This window comes from Halichoerus grypus, chromosome 9, assembly GCF_964656455.1.
Source record: "Halichoerus grypus chromosome 9, mHalGry1.hap1.1, whole genome shotgun sequence".
Taxonomy (NCBI): domain Eukaryota; kingdom Metazoa; phylum Chordata; class Mammalia; order Carnivora; family Phocidae; genus Halichoerus; species Halichoerus grypus.
In genome coordinates, this window is record NC_135720.1 from 105,998,416 (window position 1) to 106,017,675 (window position 19,260).

At 54.8% G+C, this 19,260-nt stretch overlaps 3 protein-coding genes across 9 annotated transcripts in view; 1 reads left to right on the forward strand and 2 right to left on the reverse strand.

Annotated features, from left to right (window-relative positions):
• LOC118555759 (kelch domain-containing protein 3) lies at positions 1-11,414 on the reverse strand. 3 transcript variants are annotated; one of them, XM_036124058.2, is made up of 15 exons: positions 11,259-11,414; positions 8,704-8,916; positions 8,350-8,526; positions 8,075-8,190; positions 7,821-7,892; positions 7,478-7,691; positions 7,314-7,400; positions 7,072-7,180; positions 6,872-6,945; positions 2,753-2,900; positions 2,032-2,098; positions 1,853-1,957; positions 1,205-1,279; positions 976-1,093; positions 1-536 (listed from the first exon to the last, which is right to left on the reverse strand). In XM_036124058.2, exons 2-15 carry the CDS (start codon positions 8,855-8,857, stop codon positions 400-402), a joined length of 1,653 nt encoding a protein of 550 aa, XP_035979951.1. In that variant the 5' UTR covers positions 8,858-8,916; positions 11,259-11,414; the 3' UTR covers positions 1-399. The 3 variants fall into 3 exon arrangements, with proteins under 3 accessions (XP_035979951.1, XP_035979950.1, XP_077911435.1); XM_036124057.2 differs by lacking the exons at positions 1-536; positions 976-1,093; positions 1,205-1,279; ... (1 more) ...; positions 2,032-2,098; positions 2,753-2,900 and adding exons at positions 4,982-5,614; positions 6,671-6,749; XM_078055309.1 differs by lacking the exons at positions 1-536; positions 976-1,093; positions 1,205-1,279; ... (2 more) ...; positions 2,753-2,900; positions 11,259-11,414 and adding exons at positions 4,982-5,614; positions 6,671-6,749; positions 10,083-10,103.
• Positions 8,075-13,415, forward strand: MEA1 (male-enhanced antigen 1). Of its 5 annotated transcripts, none has more exons than XM_036124068.2 (4): positions 8,075-8,216; positions 12,249-12,529; positions 12,615-12,717; positions 13,018-13,415. In XM_036124068.2, exons 2-4 carry the CDS (start codon positions 12,260-12,262, stop codon positions 13,167-13,169), a joined length of 525 nt encoding a protein of 174 aa, XP_035979961.1. In that variant the 5' UTR covers positions 8,075-8,216; positions 12,249-12,259; the 3' UTR covers positions 13,170-13,415. The 5 variants fall into 5 exon arrangements, with proteins under 5 accessions (XP_035979961.1, XP_035979959.1, XP_035979957.1 ...); XM_036124066.2 differs by lacking the exon at positions 8,075-8,216 and adding an exon at positions 9,488-9,668; XM_036124064.2 differs by lacking the exon at positions 8,075-8,216 and adding an exon at positions 11,673-11,765.
• The window catches only part of PPP2R5D (protein phosphatase 2 regulatory subunit B'delta), a 22,417-nt gene continuing 16,453 nt past the window's right edge, over positions 13,297-19,260 (reverse strand). The window contains exons 3-16 of the mRNA XM_036124052.2: positions 18,607-18,817; positions 18,184-18,383; positions 17,985-18,095; positions 17,762-17,854; positions 17,201-17,331; positions 17,007-17,066; positions 16,792-16,900; positions 16,525-16,578; positions 16,041-16,211; positions 15,807-15,934; positions 15,063-15,164; positions 14,895-14,967; positions 14,634-14,750; positions 13,297-14,491 (exon numbers count right to left, since the gene is read on the reverse strand). Of these exons, the coding sequence (XP_035979945.2) occupies positions 14,354-14,491; positions 14,634-14,750; positions 14,895-14,967; positions 15,063-15,164; positions 15,807-15,934; positions 16,041-16,211; positions 16,525-16,578; positions 16,792-16,900; positions 17,007-17,066; positions 17,201-17,331; positions 17,762-17,854; positions 17,985-18,095; positions 18,184-18,383; positions 18,607-18,817 (1,698 nt within the window). The 3' untranslated portion in view covers positions 13,297-14,353. The remainder of the gene's footprint in view (positions 14,492-14,633; positions 14,751-14,894; positions 14,968-15,062; positions 15,165-15,806; positions 15,935-16,040; positions 16,212-16,524; positions 16,579-16,791; positions 16,901-17,006; positions 17,067-17,200; positions 17,332-17,761; positions 17,855-17,984; positions 18,096-18,183; positions 18,384-18,606; positions 18,818-19,260) is intronic.

Consider the following 19,260-nt stretch of genomic DNA (forward strand, 5'->3'; position numbering starts at 1 on the left):
AAGAGTGACAGAAATGTTTATGAATCGACTCTTACATAAAGTCCCAGCCCGAGGAGCCTTGAGCCCAAGGACTTCATGGCCTTCACCAGCCTTAAGACCACTCACTGGCCCTTTCTCTTCTATACCACAACCACTGGTTTAAAGCAAGGATGGGAGGACATGAGGACATGATGAACCAGATCCAAGCGGAGGAAGCGTGGCATAGCACAAGGTTGAGCTGCTCTTCTTCTCCAATGCTGGGGCAGTCCCAGAGCCCTCTAGTCGTCTTTGAGCCAATCTAGCTCAAGGGCAGCTATGATCCTTGCCCTTGAACGGAAAAGAACCAGAACAGGCCAGGCCCAAGTCTGTCCCCACAGATCCATTTCCCACTGGAGCAATGGCAGAGCTCAGGACAGTTCTTTACTCTTTGCTCAAGGGGAGATGTCTCCGGTCCTTGCCTGCATTTCGGCGCCTCTTTCGACTCAAAAAGCTCTCTAGCTTCTTGCTGCGTTTTAGCTCCTTGAACTTCTCAGCTAGGACCAACTGGCGCTGCTCAGCTAGAGGACAGGGAGAAAGAAGGCTGGTGAGCAAAGGAGGAGGCACTCTTCCCTTTCCCCAGGTCTGTACCTCTCAACCACTACGCTGGGATACATGACTTGGAGTTCATTGGCAAGTGCAGCACGTGGACTTTTTCTATGATCCGCTGCTTTCTCTATTACACCAACTGTGAGCTCCTTTTATGTGCCCGGCGCAGCATATGGAGGGGAGGCAGGAGAGAGATAAAAGCAACACTCCTTGCTCGTAATCTATACTTAGGGATAGGAGAATAGTTACAAATAACTCCTCCCTACCATTTCTACTTTCTTCCAACTTCCCATGGCATCCAGCCTTCTTGCCTCCCTCAGGGAGCTCATGGACCCCCGACACAGCATGCTGCCTCCATGGCCACCCAAGCCCGTCCCTGTAAGCAGCCTGAGACAGCTGTGCCCCACTCACATTTCTTCAGGAAGTATGGCCGATGGCCCTGCTGGGCCCGAGCCCTCTGCTCCTGCTTCAGGGCCAGGCGCAGCTCCTGTTGCCGCCTGCGTTCCTGCTGTGCCATTTCTTGCTGCTCCTGAGAAGCCAAGAGGAGGTGGGTGAGATGGGTGGGCAGGAGGGACTGAGAATCACCTCCTGACTGCCTTGAACTGTTCTCACCACCCACCTGCAGTTCTGACCCACTCACCATCCTCTGAAGCAGCTGCTGCAGTTTCTCATGCTCCTGCCCCGAACGGTGCTTCTTCAACTGCTTTTTCACCAGCTCCACAGTGCAAAATGAACACGATGGTTAGGAGTCGGTACATGTTAACCGCAATTCTGTGCCAAGCATTATTCTAAGAGGTTCACACATGTTAATGCAAATAACGCTCTGAGATATGCATTACTATTACCTCTTTTTTTTTTTTTTTTAAGATTTTATTTATTTATTTGACAGAGACAGACACAGCGAGAGCAGGAACACAAGCAGGGGGAGTGGGAGAGGGAGAAGCAGGCTTCCCCCCGAGGAGGGAGCCCGATGTGGGACTCGATCCCAGGACTCTGGGATCATGACCTGAGCCGAAGGCAGATCCTTAACGACTGAGCCACCCAGGCACCCTATTACCTCTTTTTATAATTAGAAAACTGCAAAGTTAAGGAACCTGCCAATGGTCACACAGCTAGTCAACTAATGAACCAGGATATGAAAATAGGAAGCAAATTAGGGAGAGTTAAATCAGTTAAGGAGAAATAAATCTGCCCACCACTATGCACCCTGTTCCCCTCTGCCTGACTAACCTGTTACCCTAGTTTCCCACCCCTCGGAATCCCCATGAGCCAGTCTCATGTTCCAAACCTCTTTCTCTTTGGCTCGGATGTCATTCAGGAATTCATACGTTTTGTCAAACACCTCAGGATTATATTCCCCTGACAGATCGTCAAAGCGGGGGTCCCGGGCTACCTTTGGAGAGAATGAGAGAGTATGAAAGAACTGTTCAGTCTCCCCTGAGACACTTCTTCCCACCTCTTCCTCACCTTCTTACTGATGGGGACAACTTGACGCAAAAATGGCACCCGGACCTTGGCTGACATTTCCAGAGGCCTACGGAGAAATTAAAGAACATGTCTAGGGTCTCCAGTCTTTTTTATTTTAAGAGTTAATTTCTTTACTTTTTGAGAGAGAGAGAGAGACAGAGAGAGAATGTGCATGAGCAGGGGAGAGCTACAGGGAGAGGGAGAAGATCTCAAGCAGGCTCTACGCCCAGTGTGAGAGCCCGATGCAGGGCTCGATCTTACGTCCCAGAGATCATGACCCGGGCCAAAATCAAGAGTTGGGCATTTAACTGACTGAACCACCCAGGCGCCCTAGATTTTATTTTTTTGTTAAGCTTTTATTTATGTATTTGAGAGAGTGAGAGAGAGAGCCCAAGCGGGGGAGAGGAAGCAGGCTCCCCGCCGAGCAGAGAGCCCAATGTGGGACTCGATCCCAGGGAACTGGGATCATGACCTGAGCCGAAGGCAGACGCTTAACCAACTGAGCCACCCAGACACCCCCCTAGATTTTATTTTTAAGTAATCTCTATACCCAATGTGGGGCTCGAATTCACAACCCTGAGATCAAGAGTCACATGCTCTACCAAGCCAAGAGGCGCCCCAGGGTCTCCAAACATGATCAAAGGCCTCCCACCTAAGAATTCAGACACCTACCCAAGGTCCCAGGTATTCTCCAGTTCCTGGAGCAGGCCCTGCTCCTCACCTGTGCTTATCTGCAACACATGCATTTTGGACACGTGGTCTAGAACCTTGCTTCTTAGAACTGTTTCCAGCTGCCATCTGTTTGTATGTCTTAGTCCCCACTTGGCTCTGCAATTCCAACAGCTCTTCAAATGACATGTTAGATGTGTCTGTGGAAGGAAGGGTGGGGACACAACTCAGCAAAGCATCTCCCAGTGCTGCAGAGACCTCATCCCACCCTCATTCCTTAGGTAACTGACCCTTTCCAATATCCCCATCAGACCAATCACTACAGGCCCCAGGCAGCACAGGTCATAATGGTGCTACACTGACACCTAACTTCCCAACCACTCCAGCCACCTGAGGCCTCACCTGGCTAAGGACTGTAAGGCTGGAGGTGGGCCAAGCCACAGTCATCTTCTCTTTTGAATCATGCCTCCACAGGCTTCCCCACAGGGCATGTCTCCCTTGCTCAGTGACCACTGTCAGTGCTCTGCTTCATACTCTCAGCACCTCTCACCTTACCCAGTGCTCTAGCCTGCTAACTGGTCTCCCAACCTCTGTCTCCTCCCGAAGCTAGGCTTCCCAATTCAGGTTTGACAGAGGCATCTAAAATGCAAAGCTGAGGGGCGCCTGGGTGGCTCAGTCATTGAGTGTCTCCCTTCGGCTCAGGTCATGATCCCAGGATCCTGGGATCGAGCCCCACATCGGGCTCCCCGTTCGGTGGGAAGCCTGCTTCTCCCTCTCCCACCCCCCCTGCTTGTGTTCCCTCTCTCACTGTGTCTCTCTCTGTCAAATAAAGAAATAAAATCATTAAAAAAATAAAATGCAAAGCTGATCTCATCACTCCCATCTCTTTCCCACATATATATGCTTCAGATCACATTGCTCCAGAACTCAGAACTCCTCAATGGCTTCCTCTTGATCAGAATAAAAGCTACAGGCCTTATAATGCTTTGAAAGACCCCATGTGATCTCTAATCTCATGTCCTTCCCACTCCTCTCCAGTCAACTGGTCTCCTAGCAGTTCCTGAGCAAAAAGGTCTATGTTCCTGCTTCAGTTCCTTTGTATTTGATATAGCCTCTGCTTGGAAGCTTTCTCCAGATATATTTAGTGCTTGCTCCCTCAGCTCCTTCAAACTGTTGCTCAAATGTCACCTTCTCTGTGAGGCCTTCTCTGACTGCTTAAAATTACAACCCCTCCCTTGCTTTCTCTCCATAGCCCTTATAAACTTTTTGAAAAACTGAGATATAATTCAAACGTCATAGAATTCACCCTTAAAGACACACAATCCCATGCTCTGTTGCCTTTTAATGTTTACTTTTTTTTTTTTTTTTGCTCACCCTTTCTGAAAGGTATGTGAACAGGATTTCTTTTAAGATTTTAAGTAATCGCTACACCCAATGCGGAGCTTGAACTGACAACTCCGAGATCATGCTCTGGCCACTGAGCAAGCCAGGCGCCCCAGGAACAGGAGTTTCTGATTGCTTTATTCACCGCTGTAACTTCAGCAGCTAAAACGGCATTTAAAACAGCCTGCACACAGTAGATGTTCAACAAATGTTTCTGAAATTGGCGAAACCTGACCTACTAACCCTTCCCCAGCAACCCATGCCTCTCCTGATTGACTGTACTTTTATACATGCGTTTTCTCCCTGCGGAAAACCCTCATCCTCCTTTTCAGAAACCGCCCAAGATCTCCTAACCCAGGAAGCGCCCCCTCACTGTCCAATGCGTCGGAGGCGCTCCCCACGGCGGCCTCTTCAGACCTCTCACGGTGACTGCGCCGCCACCTGCCCTTCTCCCCGTGCCCCTCTGCCCGGCACCAGGCCCTCACCCTGCCGCAGGCCCCCGGCGTCCTCCCCGCCGCCCCGGGCCCCGCGGGCAGACCCGGCGGCCGCCGCGGCGCGGGAACTCTCTCTCGGCATCGGCTTGTGAAACGCCGCGGCACCGAAAGGCACTACTTCCGCCCTGGCGGTTCTCGCCCCGCCTCTTCCGGCCTCACCCGGAGGCCGCGTCTGCGCAACTCGGTCGTTGAAACGGCCGGGCCCGCGGGCGCCCACTCGAGGTAAGGTCGCCACCTTTTTGTCGCATGGCCCTGGGCTCCGCGCTCAAGAGAAACTAGGGCCGGGCCTTGGTGGGTTTTGGTTTCCTTTTGCTCCTGGCGGAGAGGCCAGAACCTCAGCACCTTGCCCCTCTGCAAGCTTCTGCCATCCACCCCCATCGTATTCCACAAAAACAGATCACACGTTTGTTGGGAGATTTTTAATTCATTTTTATAAAATCTGAGCTGGCTGGGAGCGCCAGGGAACAGCAACAGCTCAGGGAAGGGAGGGATTATCTGCTGGTCCTCGCCTCCCCGGGTCAGGGAGAAGGAGGTTTCATGGCAACAGCTGCAACTCCTCTCAGCTCTCAATCGATGCTCATGGCTCAAGCGGGGGGAGGGGGTGGAAACAAGGGTCGGGGGGAAGCTCCTGAGGCTCAGACACTGCTTGCTTCTCCCTTCTCCCCATTTCCTTCGCTTCCCAGCAGAGCCTGGCTGGCCTGGGGCAGAGCAGAGGCCCAGGAGCAGTTGGAAGGAGGTGTATGGGACAGAGCACCAAGGGGAAGGGGCCCTCGGCCCAAGGGAGGGAGGGATCTCGCCCTCCCCCCTACAGCTCCCCACTGAGTTCACAGCACAGGAAACACCTCTAGTCCAACAACTCCACGCAGAGGTATACCGAGTCCAGGGTCCAAAGGGGCAGGCAGGTGAGGGATGGGAAGGGGCAGTGAAGAGAATAGCAGGCTCAGGAAAGGGAGGCGGCAGCAACTTTCTCCTACCCATGGGAGGAGACGATGGGGCGACTGATATTGCTGTTGGTGGTCATGGCATTCAGCTCCCACCTGGAAGGCCAACAATGACAGGCAGAAAGGACAGATGGGGGGGAGCCTCCACCCCCAAGGCCAGAATTGCTCAAAGCTATGAACACACCAGTCCCTTCAACATCTGAAAGCTCAACCACCCACAGCCACCTCCTTCCTTGGGGCCTTACTAATGAGTTTAACAATCAGGCCCCACCCACCACCAAATCCAGCATCACCCACTCCTCCACCTGCAACCTCATGTGGACTTCCTGTCTATGTTTATGTGTGCTTGTGCCCAACACCTGGAAAAAATCATCTGTGTACACAGCTCAGTAAACTTCCCAACCTACCTTTCATCCTCTGCTCAGATCCAACCAGGAATGCCCGTTTTTGCTCTCCACTCCTATCCCTTTAAAGGGCCTGACTCAGCTCTCCTAGGCTTCCAAAAGCCTTCCCTGCCCCTCCCACCACATAAAAATTAAATCCCTTTTTTCCCCTCTTTTTGACAATTCTATCATTCTACAAAGATTTACCAAGTACCTCCTTATGCCTTGTACACTGTGTCACCAGATGCTGAACACACACCCTCTCAGCAAGTAAGAGTTAAAGTGAACTGATACAAGGAGAGGGAAGTGTCCAGAATGACCCAGGAAAACACAACTGTACACCAAATAACTTTTGGTGCTTGATCTGGACCTAAGAATGGAATTCAAAGGAAGTAGCTAGGAAGGACCTCCCTTAATTCTGGAACTAATGTGATCCAAAGATTCCTAAACTTGTTGGTACTTCGCAGCTAACTTTGAAAATTTAATCAAACTTTCTCAGCATGCTAAAAACAACCGAATAGGCTCGGGACTCAAGAAGTGATGCTTCTGAGCTTGGTTTGAAACACCAGATTTTTTTTCCCCCATATAATTTACCACTCATAATTGGGGCGGAATTGAATCTCCTTCCCTTTCACGCTCCACAAGTACACTACGTGTCCAGCGTAACAAAAACCCCTGTCCCCTCTATACTGAGACCAAGCTCATCAGATCATGCCTGTGCTGCCCACTCACCCTCAGCCAAGCCCTGCTCTCCAACCACTCACTGTACCTGATGTCATGGGGCAAACAGGACTGGTCCAGGTTATACTGAATCACGGCCAGTTTACAAAGAGTCTTCAGACTAGGGCCTTTAAAGGAGAAGTCACGGAGAGGGAAATGGTCAGAGGCAAGGAAAGGGTCCAGTCCTGAATGTCATCACCCAAAGCCAGGGACCCTGTGGCAGTAGCACTCTGGGAATACATGTACTTACTAAAGTCCAAAATGTGTAAGTCAGAATGATCTATGAGGTCAAATTCATCTCCCAGACCTTCCTCAGGAGATGGACTGTAGGGATCAAAAAAGAGATGAAGGAAAGAGGAAAGACTACCCATGAGACCCTCTTGCTCAAATGCCTCCCATGCAGTTACAGACTTGGGCCCTTCCTTGAGGCCTCCCCGCTTTCCTCCTAACCTGGTACCCCCAAAGAGAACAATCTTGTCACCAACAATACAGCAGCACTGGCGCCGGCGGGGACATGGCCCCTTCCCCTTCGGTTCAATCTTCTTCCAGGTAAAGGACACTGAAGAGAAGTGTATATGGAGGTTTAATACCTGCCCAGTCCAGATATCCTCTCCACCCCCACCCTCTTAGGATTTTTTTCCCCTCCTCCAACAACTGCTCCTTGTTTTTCCCCTAAAGGCAGTGCTCTGTACCAGGGTTAAACTTCCAGAGGTCATGGAAGTGCCGGTTCAGCCTTGCATTATAGCCACCGAAGATGTACAACTCCCCATTGTAGCCAACTGGAAGGAGAGAGGAACGTGGAGCGTGAGGACAACGGGCAGAAAGGGGGGCCCCACAGGGACAAACAGACACTCACAGGCTGAGTGGCTCCGGCGGCCCTCGGGTAGCACCGGAGTGGGTGGACAGTCCAGCCAGGCCTCAGTCCTGGTGTCAAAGACACGGATGCGGTTGCAGTAAATCTCGTTGTTGGAATGGAATGGCCCAAAGCGGTCGGCACGGCCCCCAAAGACATACATGTGACTGCCCAGCATTGTAGCCGAGTGGAAGTCCCTCCAGCGTGCAGGGTTGCCCTGGGCAGGAGCAGAGAGATGAGAGGGAGGGGGTCAACATGGCGGCTAGGAGGGGATCTGCTCTCACTCAGCTTCCTATGATTTCTTCAACTGAGGGTAAGGATCTGGGAGAAAGAAGAAAGGGCAGACCTTTGTACAGATAAGGGTCCATGTCATGGTGCTGGTATCCAGCTTGTGAATGTCATTGGAAAAGCAGTCCGCCTGAGTGGGAAGAGAAAGGAAGTGAAGAAAGGAATAAAACATGGGATCAGTGGTCACTCTCTGACCCTCCACCTGTCCCCTCAAAACCTGCGAACAAGTCAAAGCCTCCTATTGCACCACCCTCAATTTCCCTTTCTCTTTCTCATTCCCACCCTAAACCTCTACTTTCCTCCCAGACATACCAGCTGCTCATAGCCCCCGAAAATGTACATGGTCTTGCCCAGGACACAAGCTGAATGTCCGTCCCGGGCTCCAGGAACTGTTCCTGACACTCGGGGTGTGGACCACTTATGAGCATCTGAAAGACAGAAGCAGATGGGCCAGGTAAGCAACCTCTGACGCCCCCTCCTAGACTCTGGGGTGTCCTATTCCCAGCCGCCTCAGCCCACACCTTTCCCCGCCCCCGTCCCCGAGGCATCATTTGGCAGAATACAGCTTCTCTGCGACCCATACTCACTGACATCAAAGGCATAAAGCACATTGCAGGCCCCTTCGGTGTCATTCCGCCCGCCCCAAAGGAAGACCGTGTCGTCGATGAGGACGGTCGAGTGTCCATACCGCATGTAGGGTACCACAGGAGCCTGCCCACGGATGGAGGGCCTCACTGGGGGCAGCTTCGTCCAACGCAAGGACACTGTGGGCACAGATCTGCTCAGCCCTGGAAAGCTCCCTCCAGGCTGCTCACCGTTTCCCAAATCAGATATTCATTCCCCCATCCCCTCTGGCCACGGGGACCACCGCCAAACCTCATTCAGCTACCCGTTGCCCTCCCTGACGTGGGTACCCAGGGACGGCCTCAGCATTAGCTCACCTGCATTGAAGATGTGCACATCAATCTGACGCAGTGTTTCATAGTCTTCACCAGAGCAGTAACCCCCGAAGGAGTACACCCGGTGCCCAACAGCCACTGCAGCATGGTTCACCCTGCGGGGCCCGCCCTCCAGGTGCACTGTCCACCGTAACATCCCCTGGGTCACTGGTCACAGCCACATGCCCCCCCGGCACGGCCTGCTGCCTCTGCTACCTGCACACAAGTTAGGGCCACGGGCTCCTCAGGCAAGGCCTTTGTCTGGCTCACCGTGACTCTGCCCAGGACCAGCCCTTGACTCCAAGTGTCACCCTGGTGGCCCTCCCTCCCACACCACCCCTCCGAAGTTCAGGTGGCTGGCCGTGGCCCAGGGGAGAAGCAGAGGTCAGGGAGTTTGCCCTGGCCCCGTGTTCTCCAACAGCAAAGGGTGGGGCCGCTCCGACCTGACTGACAGCTCTGAATCTGCTGATCAAGGGCTCGGCATGGTCATCCTCATTTACTCATGGAGGCCCCATCGCGTCCCTGGCCTGGCACAAGCTCCAAGTGCTCCCCCGCTCCCCCCATCCCCCATCCTCCTTCCCAAGGCAGTGCATTCTCTTGTCTCTCTGGCTCTGCTCCGCTTACTGCCACCTCTCTAAGAATCTCTGCTCTTTAAGGTGGGGAAAGGGATCTCAAAATACTCAGGACTATTAATAGCCCAGCCAACCCCAATCGGTCCATTGAAAGCTGGCATTGGTGCTTCAAAGCAGAAAAGCTTTTAGGCCTTTAGAGTGAAACAGTCCCCCTATCCAGGACAGGGTGGGATTGATTCAGGGCAGGGACATCCATGGATGGTTAGCCCCTCACAGGGAGCTCCTGTCAAGCTGAGCTGTTGTCATCAGGGTCATCCAGGGCCCCTCACAGGCACTCGGAGTTCCTTTGGCAGCTGTGCTGGTATCCTGCCAAGACTAGGAACTCAAGCCAGAAAGGTATGTGTCTGCTGGGGACTGAGGGGGTGGGAGTGAGGAGGGGGGGTTTTCGCCTCCTACTACTTCCCCAACCCTGCTATTGTAAGGATAAACAAGCTATTTTAGCAGCTCTTTTCCCACTTGGATCCCTGAAATGGGGATGGGGTAGGGGTGCAGTAGAAAAGAGAAAGGAGGGGCGCCTGGGTGGCTTTGGCTCAGGTCATGATCTCGGGGTCCTGGGATAGAGTGGGCTCTCCACTCAGCAGGGAGTCTGTTTCTCCCTCTCCCTCTGCCCCTCCACTCATGCTCACACTCTCTCTCTCATAAATCTTAAAAAAAAGAGAGACAGAGAGAAAGGAAACAAACAAAAAACGCCCTAGGGCAGGACAATAAATAGACCCAGGCATGACCTGCCAACCTAGAGATAATGGGTACACTTGAAGGCTCTGTCAGACAAATGCTCCTCCAACTGGTATTGCCTTCGCTGGCAGGCACCTGCTGGGTTTCAGTGGATCATCTGCTCCCTGTTCAAGAAGCCCTGGCAGAGGGAAGAGTCTGACAGAACCTGAGACACAGAAAAAGCAAGGGAGGCCCCTCGAAAGAAAGAGACATGGCCTTCAGCTGGCTTGCCACCCCCCTCCCCCTTCAACCTCCCTCAACCCCCCATCCCATGCTTTAAATAGCCAGCCTGCCAAACCTGAAATAGCCCCAGCAGGAAACCACTCTCACTTCATTATTCCTGTCCTCAATCCAACAGATCTTGGATCTGGGCTTGCGGGGAGATAGGAGGTTGAAGGGTTTAGGAATTCGAGTCTTTCATTTTCCCTCATAGCTTCTACTCCCCCCTTCAACTGTATCAAGGTAAAGTAAAGAATTCACAGGGGAAGAGAGAAGCAATTCCATCCAAAGGTGGACAGAATCGTAGCTTCTTCACAAGGACAACTCAAACTCATGGAGAAAAGCCCCCACCATCTCAGGGTCCCTGCTTATCTCTGGGTCTCCTGGATCCTTCATCATTGCTGCATTCTCAAGCTTCTTCCATTCCCTTCATGTACATACCCCCCTCCCTGGTCTCTTGCAATGTTCACTCCCCATTTCTGGCCCTTCTTGATCTCCTGAGAGCTTTGCAGTTTTCTCCTTTTTCCTTCTCCCACCGCACCAAGCTCCACCCCAACAGCCCTCCATTTTCCCTCTTCCACTAAGGGAGAAAAAGCTAATATTCACTGACCCCTTTCGGCCAGGGATAGTCCTCACTCTACATGACGCTATCCCTGTCTTCTTCCAGTCATCCCAACCTCCCCTCCCCCACAATACTAGACCCTCCTCCCCTTTTCTTCCATTCTCCTCAGCTTCCCCTTCTCCTCATAGCCCAGTCTTCCTTCCAATTCCCTTCAGTGCCTCCGCCAACCACCAGGTCTCCTCCACCCGTTTCCTCACCATCCTAACCCAGCCCTTCTTTCCCCATTAACGCTTTCCTTTCCCATCATCCCCCTAGTTCCCTCCCCACCCCCACCTCATCATTCTCAGGCCCCTCCCCCACGACTCCAGATCCAGGTATGGGCGACCCCAGCCTCTCCAATTTTCCTTGTCCCTTAACCCATCCCGGGCTACCTGCCAGGCCGGGCCGGGGCGGGGCCGCGGGTCCTCGCGCTGCCTGCAGTCTAGAACCCGTTGCGCGCCAACCGACACCTCGGTCCCCAACGAGATAAACACAGCCAGGCTCGGTCCTTCCGGCGGGCAGCCGTGTGCGCACGTGCAGTCAGAGCTAAGTGCCCGAAGCCTACCGGGACTTGTAGTCCACGGGTTTCCGGAGAGTCGTGAGGGGCCGAGGAGTGGGCAGGAGCCGAAGGAGATTGTGCGCATGTGCATATATGTCTGTGTCAAAACCCGTGCGGGTCACTGGGTAATGTAGTCCTTTGTTGTCTGGGCAGGAGATGGCGGAGGCGGGACAAGGGGCGTACTGCTCGTCCTCGTTCGCGTCAATCATGAGCACGGGGCGGGGCGGGGCGGGGCGGGGCGGGGCGGGGCGGGGCGGGGCGGGGCGGGAGGACCAGGCGCCCGAGTACGTCCTGCCCCGCCGGAAGTGAAAGTGTGGGTTCAGCCGCGGGCTCCGAGCGGGTGAGGCGCGCGGAAACACCGGCGCCGAGAATCGGTGGGGGCGGGTGGCGGACGCCGCAGCTGGGGCCATTTGAGGGGAGCCCCTGGGGCCTAAAGGACGTTTGTCAGGCGGTACAGAAGGGAACCCGTTGGAGAGGGGAGAAGGGGGTGGGTGCTCCCTGTCTAGGGGAGCTTGTTTGGCGACCCGGCGTTCCCAAGTCGGGGGGTAGGAGAGGGCGGGGTTCTGGACGTAGAGTCTTTTGGGAGGTGGCGTGGACTCCGTTCGGGCTGTTATTTAAGAATTGGCAGAGCAAGTCGGGTGGGCCTCGGTTCAAGATATGAGTCGATTTAAAAGGTGGAGGGCCCAGGAGAGGGTGGGGTGCAGGAAGCTTGGGAGCGTTTGAATGTTTTGCGGACCCAGGAGACCACAAGGAACTGGATGAGGGGCTGAAGGTGGACCTAATTTTATCCGATCCCTGTCCTCCTGCCTCCCTGTCCTTGCAGCCCCTGCCCGGATGGCAGCAGTAGTTCTAGGGGGAGACACCATGGGCCCCGAGCGTATCTTCCCCAATCAGACTGAGGAACTAGGGCCGCACCAGGGCCCTACGGAAGGCACTGGGGATTGGAGCAGCGAGGAGCCTGAGGAAGAGCAGGAGGAAACGGGGGCAGGCCCAGCTGGCTACTCCTATCAGCCCCTGAACCAAGATCCTGAACAAGAGGAGGTGGAGCTAGCGCCGGTGGGGGACGGAGAAGATGTAGTTGCTGATATTCAGGATCGGATCCAGGTATGGTGGAGGAGGCACTGTTCTGGCCAGGTGAAGCTGGGATCCCTGAAGGGCTGGCCCTGAACTGTCTTCTCTGGCTCTGCAGGCCCTGGGGCTTCATTTGCCAGACCCACCATTAGAGAGCGAGGATGAAGAGGAGGAGGGAGCTACAGGATTGAGCAATCACAGCTCTATTCCCATGGACCCGGGTAAAGAGAGCATTTTTTCATTCTGGAATAATGATGGAGGAAAGGGACTGGTCAGACCCAGTAAAGGGGAGTCACGGAGGAACACCCTGTTCCTAAAACAACAGTTTGTATTCTAAGATTTTACACACTTAAGAATCCAGGTGAAATGCTATTGTGCTAGACTTGGGTGATGGGCAGGCTTGCCTGGAAATAACAAGATGAATTTGGTCACCCTCCTAGCCCGAGGGTTATGGGTTAATTCAAGGAGTGGGGAGCAAAGCTGGTCCCGCAGTTTCTATCCCCTGTTCTCTGTGATTTCAGAACATGTGGAGCTGGTGAAAAGGACGATGGCTGGAGTAAGCCTGCCTGCGCCAGGGGTTCCTGCCTGGGCTCGGGAGATATCAGATGCCCAGTGGGAAGATGTGGTACAGAAGGCCCTTCAAGCCCGGCAGGGGACCCCAGCCTGGAAGTAACTAGCCTGAGAGCTGCCTTATCTCCTCGCATTCCAGGCCAGAACCAGCACAGGACTGAACATATCCGTGGTTGTAACGTCCATCTCCATCTTTCCCATCTCCCTTTCCACATCAAGGCAAATCAGACTTCTTCTCAGAGACCCACTTTATTCAGTTCTGTACATATGGGGACATCGGCCCAAGCCCAACCCATCTTAGCATGTATCACTCTGTGGAGAATAAAGCACCCTATGTACACAGCCAAAAGCTGCACTGCCTGGGCCCCTGGGACCTGGGTCTGGCCCTCCTCAGCCCCTTGCCCCTCCAAGGTGTCCGAAAGGGACAAGTGGGGGCCTGCCCATCATCAGCATAAACAAGGAAATAAATAGGTGTTTGGGGAGCCATGCTTGGGGCACTGCTCCCTGCTTCCTCCTAGCTTTGGGAACCAACAGCACAGGAAAGCAGTCAACCCCAGGGTGGTCCCTTCCATGTCTGTAATCCCAGGGCTGCTGCTCACCATAGAGGGGGCACAGGGTAGGGTGTTTGTTCACCCCCTTCTCTTGGTCCATCTGGGCCCTATATTCATCACCTATGGTCCATAGCCTATGCTTTTCTCCTTTTGACCTCCCATGTTGTCTTGGTCAGGCAGGGGGTAAAAGAAAGTAATTCAACCCCATCAGCCTGCACACTACTGGGGCTGGGGGCCTATTTGTGCCTGTTGGGGGTTGGCTCCCCTCCAGCTACTCCAGGGGCCAATGGGGCTTGACATAACTTTGGTGAGAGTAACCTCCTGCTCCCTATATGCTTCTGCAGGGGAGGGAGAGGAGGAGAGACACCTGGAGTTCAAATGAGGGGGAAGGGAAGGGGAGAGGAGCATATGTATTCCTGTGTGTATTTCTCAGAGCAGCCTCAGGTAGCTGTGGGGTTGGGAGCAGGAGGGAGACAGGCATCCCCAAGTTGTCTGAGCACTGAGGATCTCAGTGCTCAGCCTGTTTGTACTAGCCACAGGGAGGCATGAACACATTTGGGGGAGAAGAGGGACCACTGCGTGAGGGTCCCCGCTTCAAGTGCCACATCCCCTCCCTAGAGTAGCTAGAGAGGCACCGCCTTGCCCCAAGTCAGCCAGTGGGGAGCAGAGGGTGGAGGGCTAGGGCAGCGTCCCAGGGCTGAGTGGGCCGTGGCCCTGTGGTAGGACGGTGAGGGGGTCAGAGAGCCTCCTGGCTGGCAGTTAGGAATTCCTCCGCCCGCTTGTGTGCCTCCAGCGCCTTGATGGTGTACACGTCCTGGGGCAGCTCTGACTTCCGCCGAAGCAGCACCTTCTCCTTCTTGATGTCCTTTAGCATCTGTGTGTGGGTAAAGGGAAGGTGAGGGATGCTGACCAATCCCCAACAGATTCTATGGTTTCCTCCCCTTGTTCCCGGGCTCCTGTCTCCTCTCCCTTCCAGAGCTTTTATTTCTGCTCCCCGTCGCTCGGTGCCTTCCCACCTGCACGGCCTCTGTCTCCACCGTCCTCTTCAGAAGCTGGATGTCCTCTGCCGTGGGGGTCTCCGTCTCCATCGAGTATACGGGAGGGAGTGGCGGAGGAGCTCGAAACATGGGGTACTGATGAGGAAAGGAGAGGCACGGGCAGGCGGTGAGAGCCCCTTCAGAAGCTGGGGGGCCTGTCTGCTTCGTGTTCCTGCTCAAACAAACCCTCCCTCGGCCACATTGGGCCCCTGGTTGAGGGCGGTGGCAGCAAAACCTCACCTGGGGATTAAGTCGGGCCAGCTCCTCGATCTTTTGCCACATCTCTTCTCTTTCCTTCATTCGGAACCGGCCCCTGAGAGAGCAAGGACGGGATGGGGGGTGGGTTTGAGAGAGAAGCAAAGGGGCCCGGGGATGAAGATGGAAGCCCCCAGGTAGAGAGACACTCACTTCTGTTTCTCTGCCTTGTACTGTTGTGTGCAGTCATCAAATAGCTTCTGATTCATCTCCATAAACAGCTTCAGGGCGTTGTAGATCAGTCCATGGATTGTCCTGCCGCCGGGAAGAAGGGTCGGCTGTAGGAGGCCTCACCGACACCGAGGGCAGTGCCAGGACCCCAGTTTGCTCTTTCCTAGGAGGGGTGTCTGCTAAGAGTTTTCACAGACCTCTGCAGTGTAAGCTGCTCTCTCTAGCCAGATCATGTGACTGCACACCGGCCTTTCAGGGTCTTCATAGCTGTTAGTCTGCCTGTCCATCCTTCGCCTCACCCCATGCTCCAGCCCTACCTTCTTCCCACCACTGTGCTCTCCGGCCTCTGCTACCGGCCTGCCAGCAGCAGGATGGACGGCGTCTGCAGCGCAGGGCAGCTGCCTTCAGCAGGAAAGCCTCTACGACACTGGGGTGCAGCACATGCTACAAAGATCGCATCAGCCTCTCCAGAGCACGGAATTAGGTCTCCAAAGCCGCAGACTATCTGACCGTAAGAGAGGACACAAGCCCTGCTCTGCTGTATGGCAGCCCTCTCTCACATAGCTGTCTTCTCCCTGGGCAGGTCCTCAAGGGCCTATCAGCATGCAGTGGGCACAAGCCCCCCTGCTCGGTGACCAGATGAGGCCACTGGCTCTTCAGTTTTTCCCCACCCACACAGGCTCCAAAACCAGAGCCCCACGGCCCAGCCCTGCCCCAACCCCGTACTTGTTCCAGTGGCTCTTGGAGTTCCTGTAGAGGGCGGGGAACATGATGGGGAGGACTCGGGCAGCATTGTCACTTATCAGGCTCATGATGTACTCATTGTTCCAGTAATAGAGGGCACGCTCTGCCACCTGGTGGGGACAGGTGGGACTCAGCAGGGATCCGGTTTGCTCTGCTGAAAACCCTCCCTTGGCTTCTGGAAGACAGGGGATGGGGATGTGCTGGTCTGAGTCTCACCTGGAAATGGGGGCTGGAGACACACTTGGCAAGCTGGCGGAAGAGTGGTTCCATCACTTTGCTGAACTCTGAAGGTTCAATGACATCCAGAATCTCCTCTAGCTCATTCAGGAACATGACTTCCTTGGGGCTGTGGGTCTTGGGCCAGAACTTGAGAAGTCCTACAATCACCTGTGAGAAGAGGAGGACGTGGGGATAAAATTCTCCCTTAACACCTGCCTGCTTCTGCCAGAAGTCTTCCTGCACTCTCTCCCCACCCTGGAGGGCACAGCTTGGGCGCCGCCCCCCCCCCAACTGCTCACGTTTCTCTGACCTGGATCTGTTTCCTAGGTATATATAGGTTGTACTCCTCCTTCAGAGAGGAAAGCATGTCACCTGTTGGGCCACACCCCTCCTGAGCCCCTGCTTATGGCGTTCCTCGACAGGCAGACTGGCGAGTCTAACTGACAAGGAGAGGTGTCCTGGGGCTGGAGAGGGGAATTACCGGCTCTGTGAGGCTGCTCTCCTTCTCCAGGAACTGCACCACACAGTAAGCCAGCTGCAAAAGGGTGAGGGAGAACGGAGGTGAGGTGCGGGGCCCAGGTCTCAGAGGGGTCAGGACAGAAGCAAGAGCCCAGAATGGAGGAAGAGGTGTAAAGAGGAATTATCCCACCCACTCCTTCCGCCACCCCCATCCCTGCTGGAATACCTTCCCCTCCCTCTCTTTTCTCTGCTGCCAGAGTCAGGGATCGTCAGGAGGAAGACAGCTCACCTGAGGGTGGTAGACACTCAGGGACTTGACCTTGTGAAGGGGAAGCAGGACACGGATGAGGAACATCTTGTGCTCTTCCTTAAGGGGCAAGGCAAAGCCGTTGATGATGCTAGGAGTTACAGGAGGTTTGTTAGGACCAAAGGGCCACGTCCAAGTTCAGTGCTCCAATGCCTCCAGCCTTCTACAGGCACGCATGCCCCCACCCCATCTCTCACCTGCCAAGGATCTCTAGGAGCTCGGCAATCCCATTGTGATGTTCTGTCTCATAGATGAATCTGCGGGGAAAAAGAAAGGCTCTCCTGACAATCCCTGATGTCCCTGCAGCACTGTGCAGAGTACCCCTACGCCCCTGCTCCCACCCCAACTTAGCAGGGCTTGCTTTGCTCCTAAGCCTGGCTCCTGGCCTCACCTGTAGAAGATGTGGTTGATCTGCCTACGGATATAAGCCCGGAGCCCCAAAAACTTGCCATAGATGCGATGCAAGATGGTCTTGAGGAAGTCCCGCTCTCGAGGATCCTCACTGTCAAACAGGTCCAAGAGCTGGGAGCCGGTGAGGGGAAAGCTGGTGAGTGAGGCAGGAGCCAGGGAGGGCCAGGGCTGGGGTGACACAGGGTCCTAGCCAGGGGACACCCAGAGATTCTCTGGATGGGGCGTGTGGGGACAAGTCTCTGGAAAGCAGAGTGCTGTTCTCACACAGCTCTCCCCAGGGTGATGTCTGGGTATGCATGTTTACGTGCCCCACTGCCGGGGAACAGGTAACTGTTGCTTATTTCCTTCAATTACACCAGAAGCTTCTTGAGAGCAGAGAGGTTTGTTTATCCCTCCCACCACCACCAGTCCCTTTGTACCAGACCCAGTTGAAAGCCCATATATTCAGCAGATGCAGAAAGAGCGGGGCCTGCAGCGAGGGGCCATGGGGCTAGAGTTCATGGACTGGAAGGAGGGCAGGATGGGAACTTCAAGGACTCACAGCAAGGACAAACTTCTGGTCGATATACTTCTTGGCTATGTTTGGCTGGAAATCAGGAGACTCAAGGAAACGTAAGAAGAACTCATACACGAGCTGTCGGCGGCAATGAGCATCCGCTTAGGGGGCGTTCCCCAAGGACTGGGAGATCCCCCCACCCTGGCTGCAAGCCTCCGAGCGCCCCATTCCCTGCAGCCAGGGCCAGCCTGCCCCCTCACCCTGATACCTGCAGATGCGGCCAGGCAGCTTCCAGGGTGGGCTCATCCTCTTCCGGGTCAAACTCCGCCCCGGTGGGGTTTGATGAAGGTGGCAGCGTCCGGAAGAGGTTCACTGAAAACTGAGGGGTAGGACCCAGGTGAGAGCTCCCATCCAGGCTTCTCCACAGCCACTGTCCCTGCCCACTCTCCCCTTTGCCCAGTGCCCACCATGGTGACCGCCTCGGGGTAAATGGCCTCAGTGACGACATCGCGGCTATGAGTGATGTACTCCACCATTTCGTTGAGTCCTGCCCGCTTCACCTCCTTGAATTTGAGGTCACTGAGCGGATCTGAGACAAAGTCAAAGAGGACGCAGCACTGGCGCAGCTTCTGGATAAACAGCTCCTCCCGCTCCTGGGTGGGCGAATCTGGGGCGGGGGAACGAGGTAACAGTCACACTCTCCTCCCCAGCCCTTCACTGCCATGCGCTACTTGCCTTCCAGGGCTTTCCCCTACCCTGACCTGCCGCCAGCCTGCTCCCCTGGCTTCTCTAGAACGTCCATCCCTCCAAAATACCCCAGACCTCCATTCCGCCAATGCCCCGTGACCCCTAGGCCTGGTGCACCGGCCCCCTTGACCTTTTCCAAGTACCTTTCAGGGCAGGAAGCTTCTGCAACTCCCGGTTCTTGCTGAGGTTGAAGCGGGATGAGCTTTGCCGTCGCTCCTTCTTGACGATCTGGGGCCCTCCGGAGTACTTGATCTTGCTGAGCTGCGTCGGGGGCGGCGTGCTGTTGCTGGGACGCTTGTTGGATGACGGGGGCTGGGGCTGCGGCTGCGGCTGCGGTTGAGGCTGGGGTTGGGCCTAGTCAAACAAATGGTTGGTTGGAGTCGGCTCCCCAAGGTACACCTCCCACCCTGGGCCGCCACCCATCCCCCAGTCCATTGATGCCTGGCCAGGCCTGGGCCGTCAAGCTGCTGTCTCCCACCCTGGAGCAGCTCCGGCCAGCGTCAGCGAGAACTAAGGTCTACTATCCCTAGAAGAAAGTGGTCAAGAAGCCGTGTCTTCCAAAATGGTGCCCACTGCCTGTGCATTAAGAGCCTTCAAAATGTTTGTTCTAGTTCACGAACTGCAAATCTAATTGATGGATTAATGGTAACAGAAGTCAGAAAAGTGGCTGTCTTGCCAGGGCAGGGCTGGTAGGGCTATGGGCTTAACTGAGAAGGGACCTGAGGAACCTTCTGAGTAATGGAAATATTCTATATCTTGACTGGATCTGGGAGGTGGTTCCTAGCGGAAACGTGAAA

Excerpts from the sequence above, each read along its gene's own strand:
- MEA1 (XM_036124068.2), top strand. The coding sequence starts at position 12,260 with ATGGCAGCAGTAGTTCTAGGGGGAGACACCATGGGCCCCGAGCGTATC. Across the intron at positions 12,530-12,614 it reads ATATTCAGGATCGGATCCAG|GCCCTGGGGCTTCATTTGCC; the intron begins GTATGGTGGAGG and ends CTGGCTCTGCAG. Across the intron at positions 12,718-13,017 it reads CTCTATTCCCATGGACCCGG|AACATGTGGAGCTGGTGAAA; the intron begins GTAAAGAGAGCA and ends CTGTGATTTCAG.
- LOC118555759 (XM_036124058.2), bottom strand. The coding sequence starts at position 8,857 with ATGTTACGGTGGACAGTGCACCTGGAGGGCGGGCCCCGCAGGGTGAAC. Across the intron at positions 8,527-8,703 it reads TGTGCACATCTTCAATGCAG|TGTCCTTGCGTTGGACGAAG; the intron begins GTGAGCTAATGC and ends CTGTGCCCACAG. Across the intron at positions 6,946-7,071 it reads GTTCTCTTTGGGGGTACCAG|TCCATCTCCTGAGGAAGGTC; the intron begins GTTAGGAGGAAA and ends TGATCCCTACAG.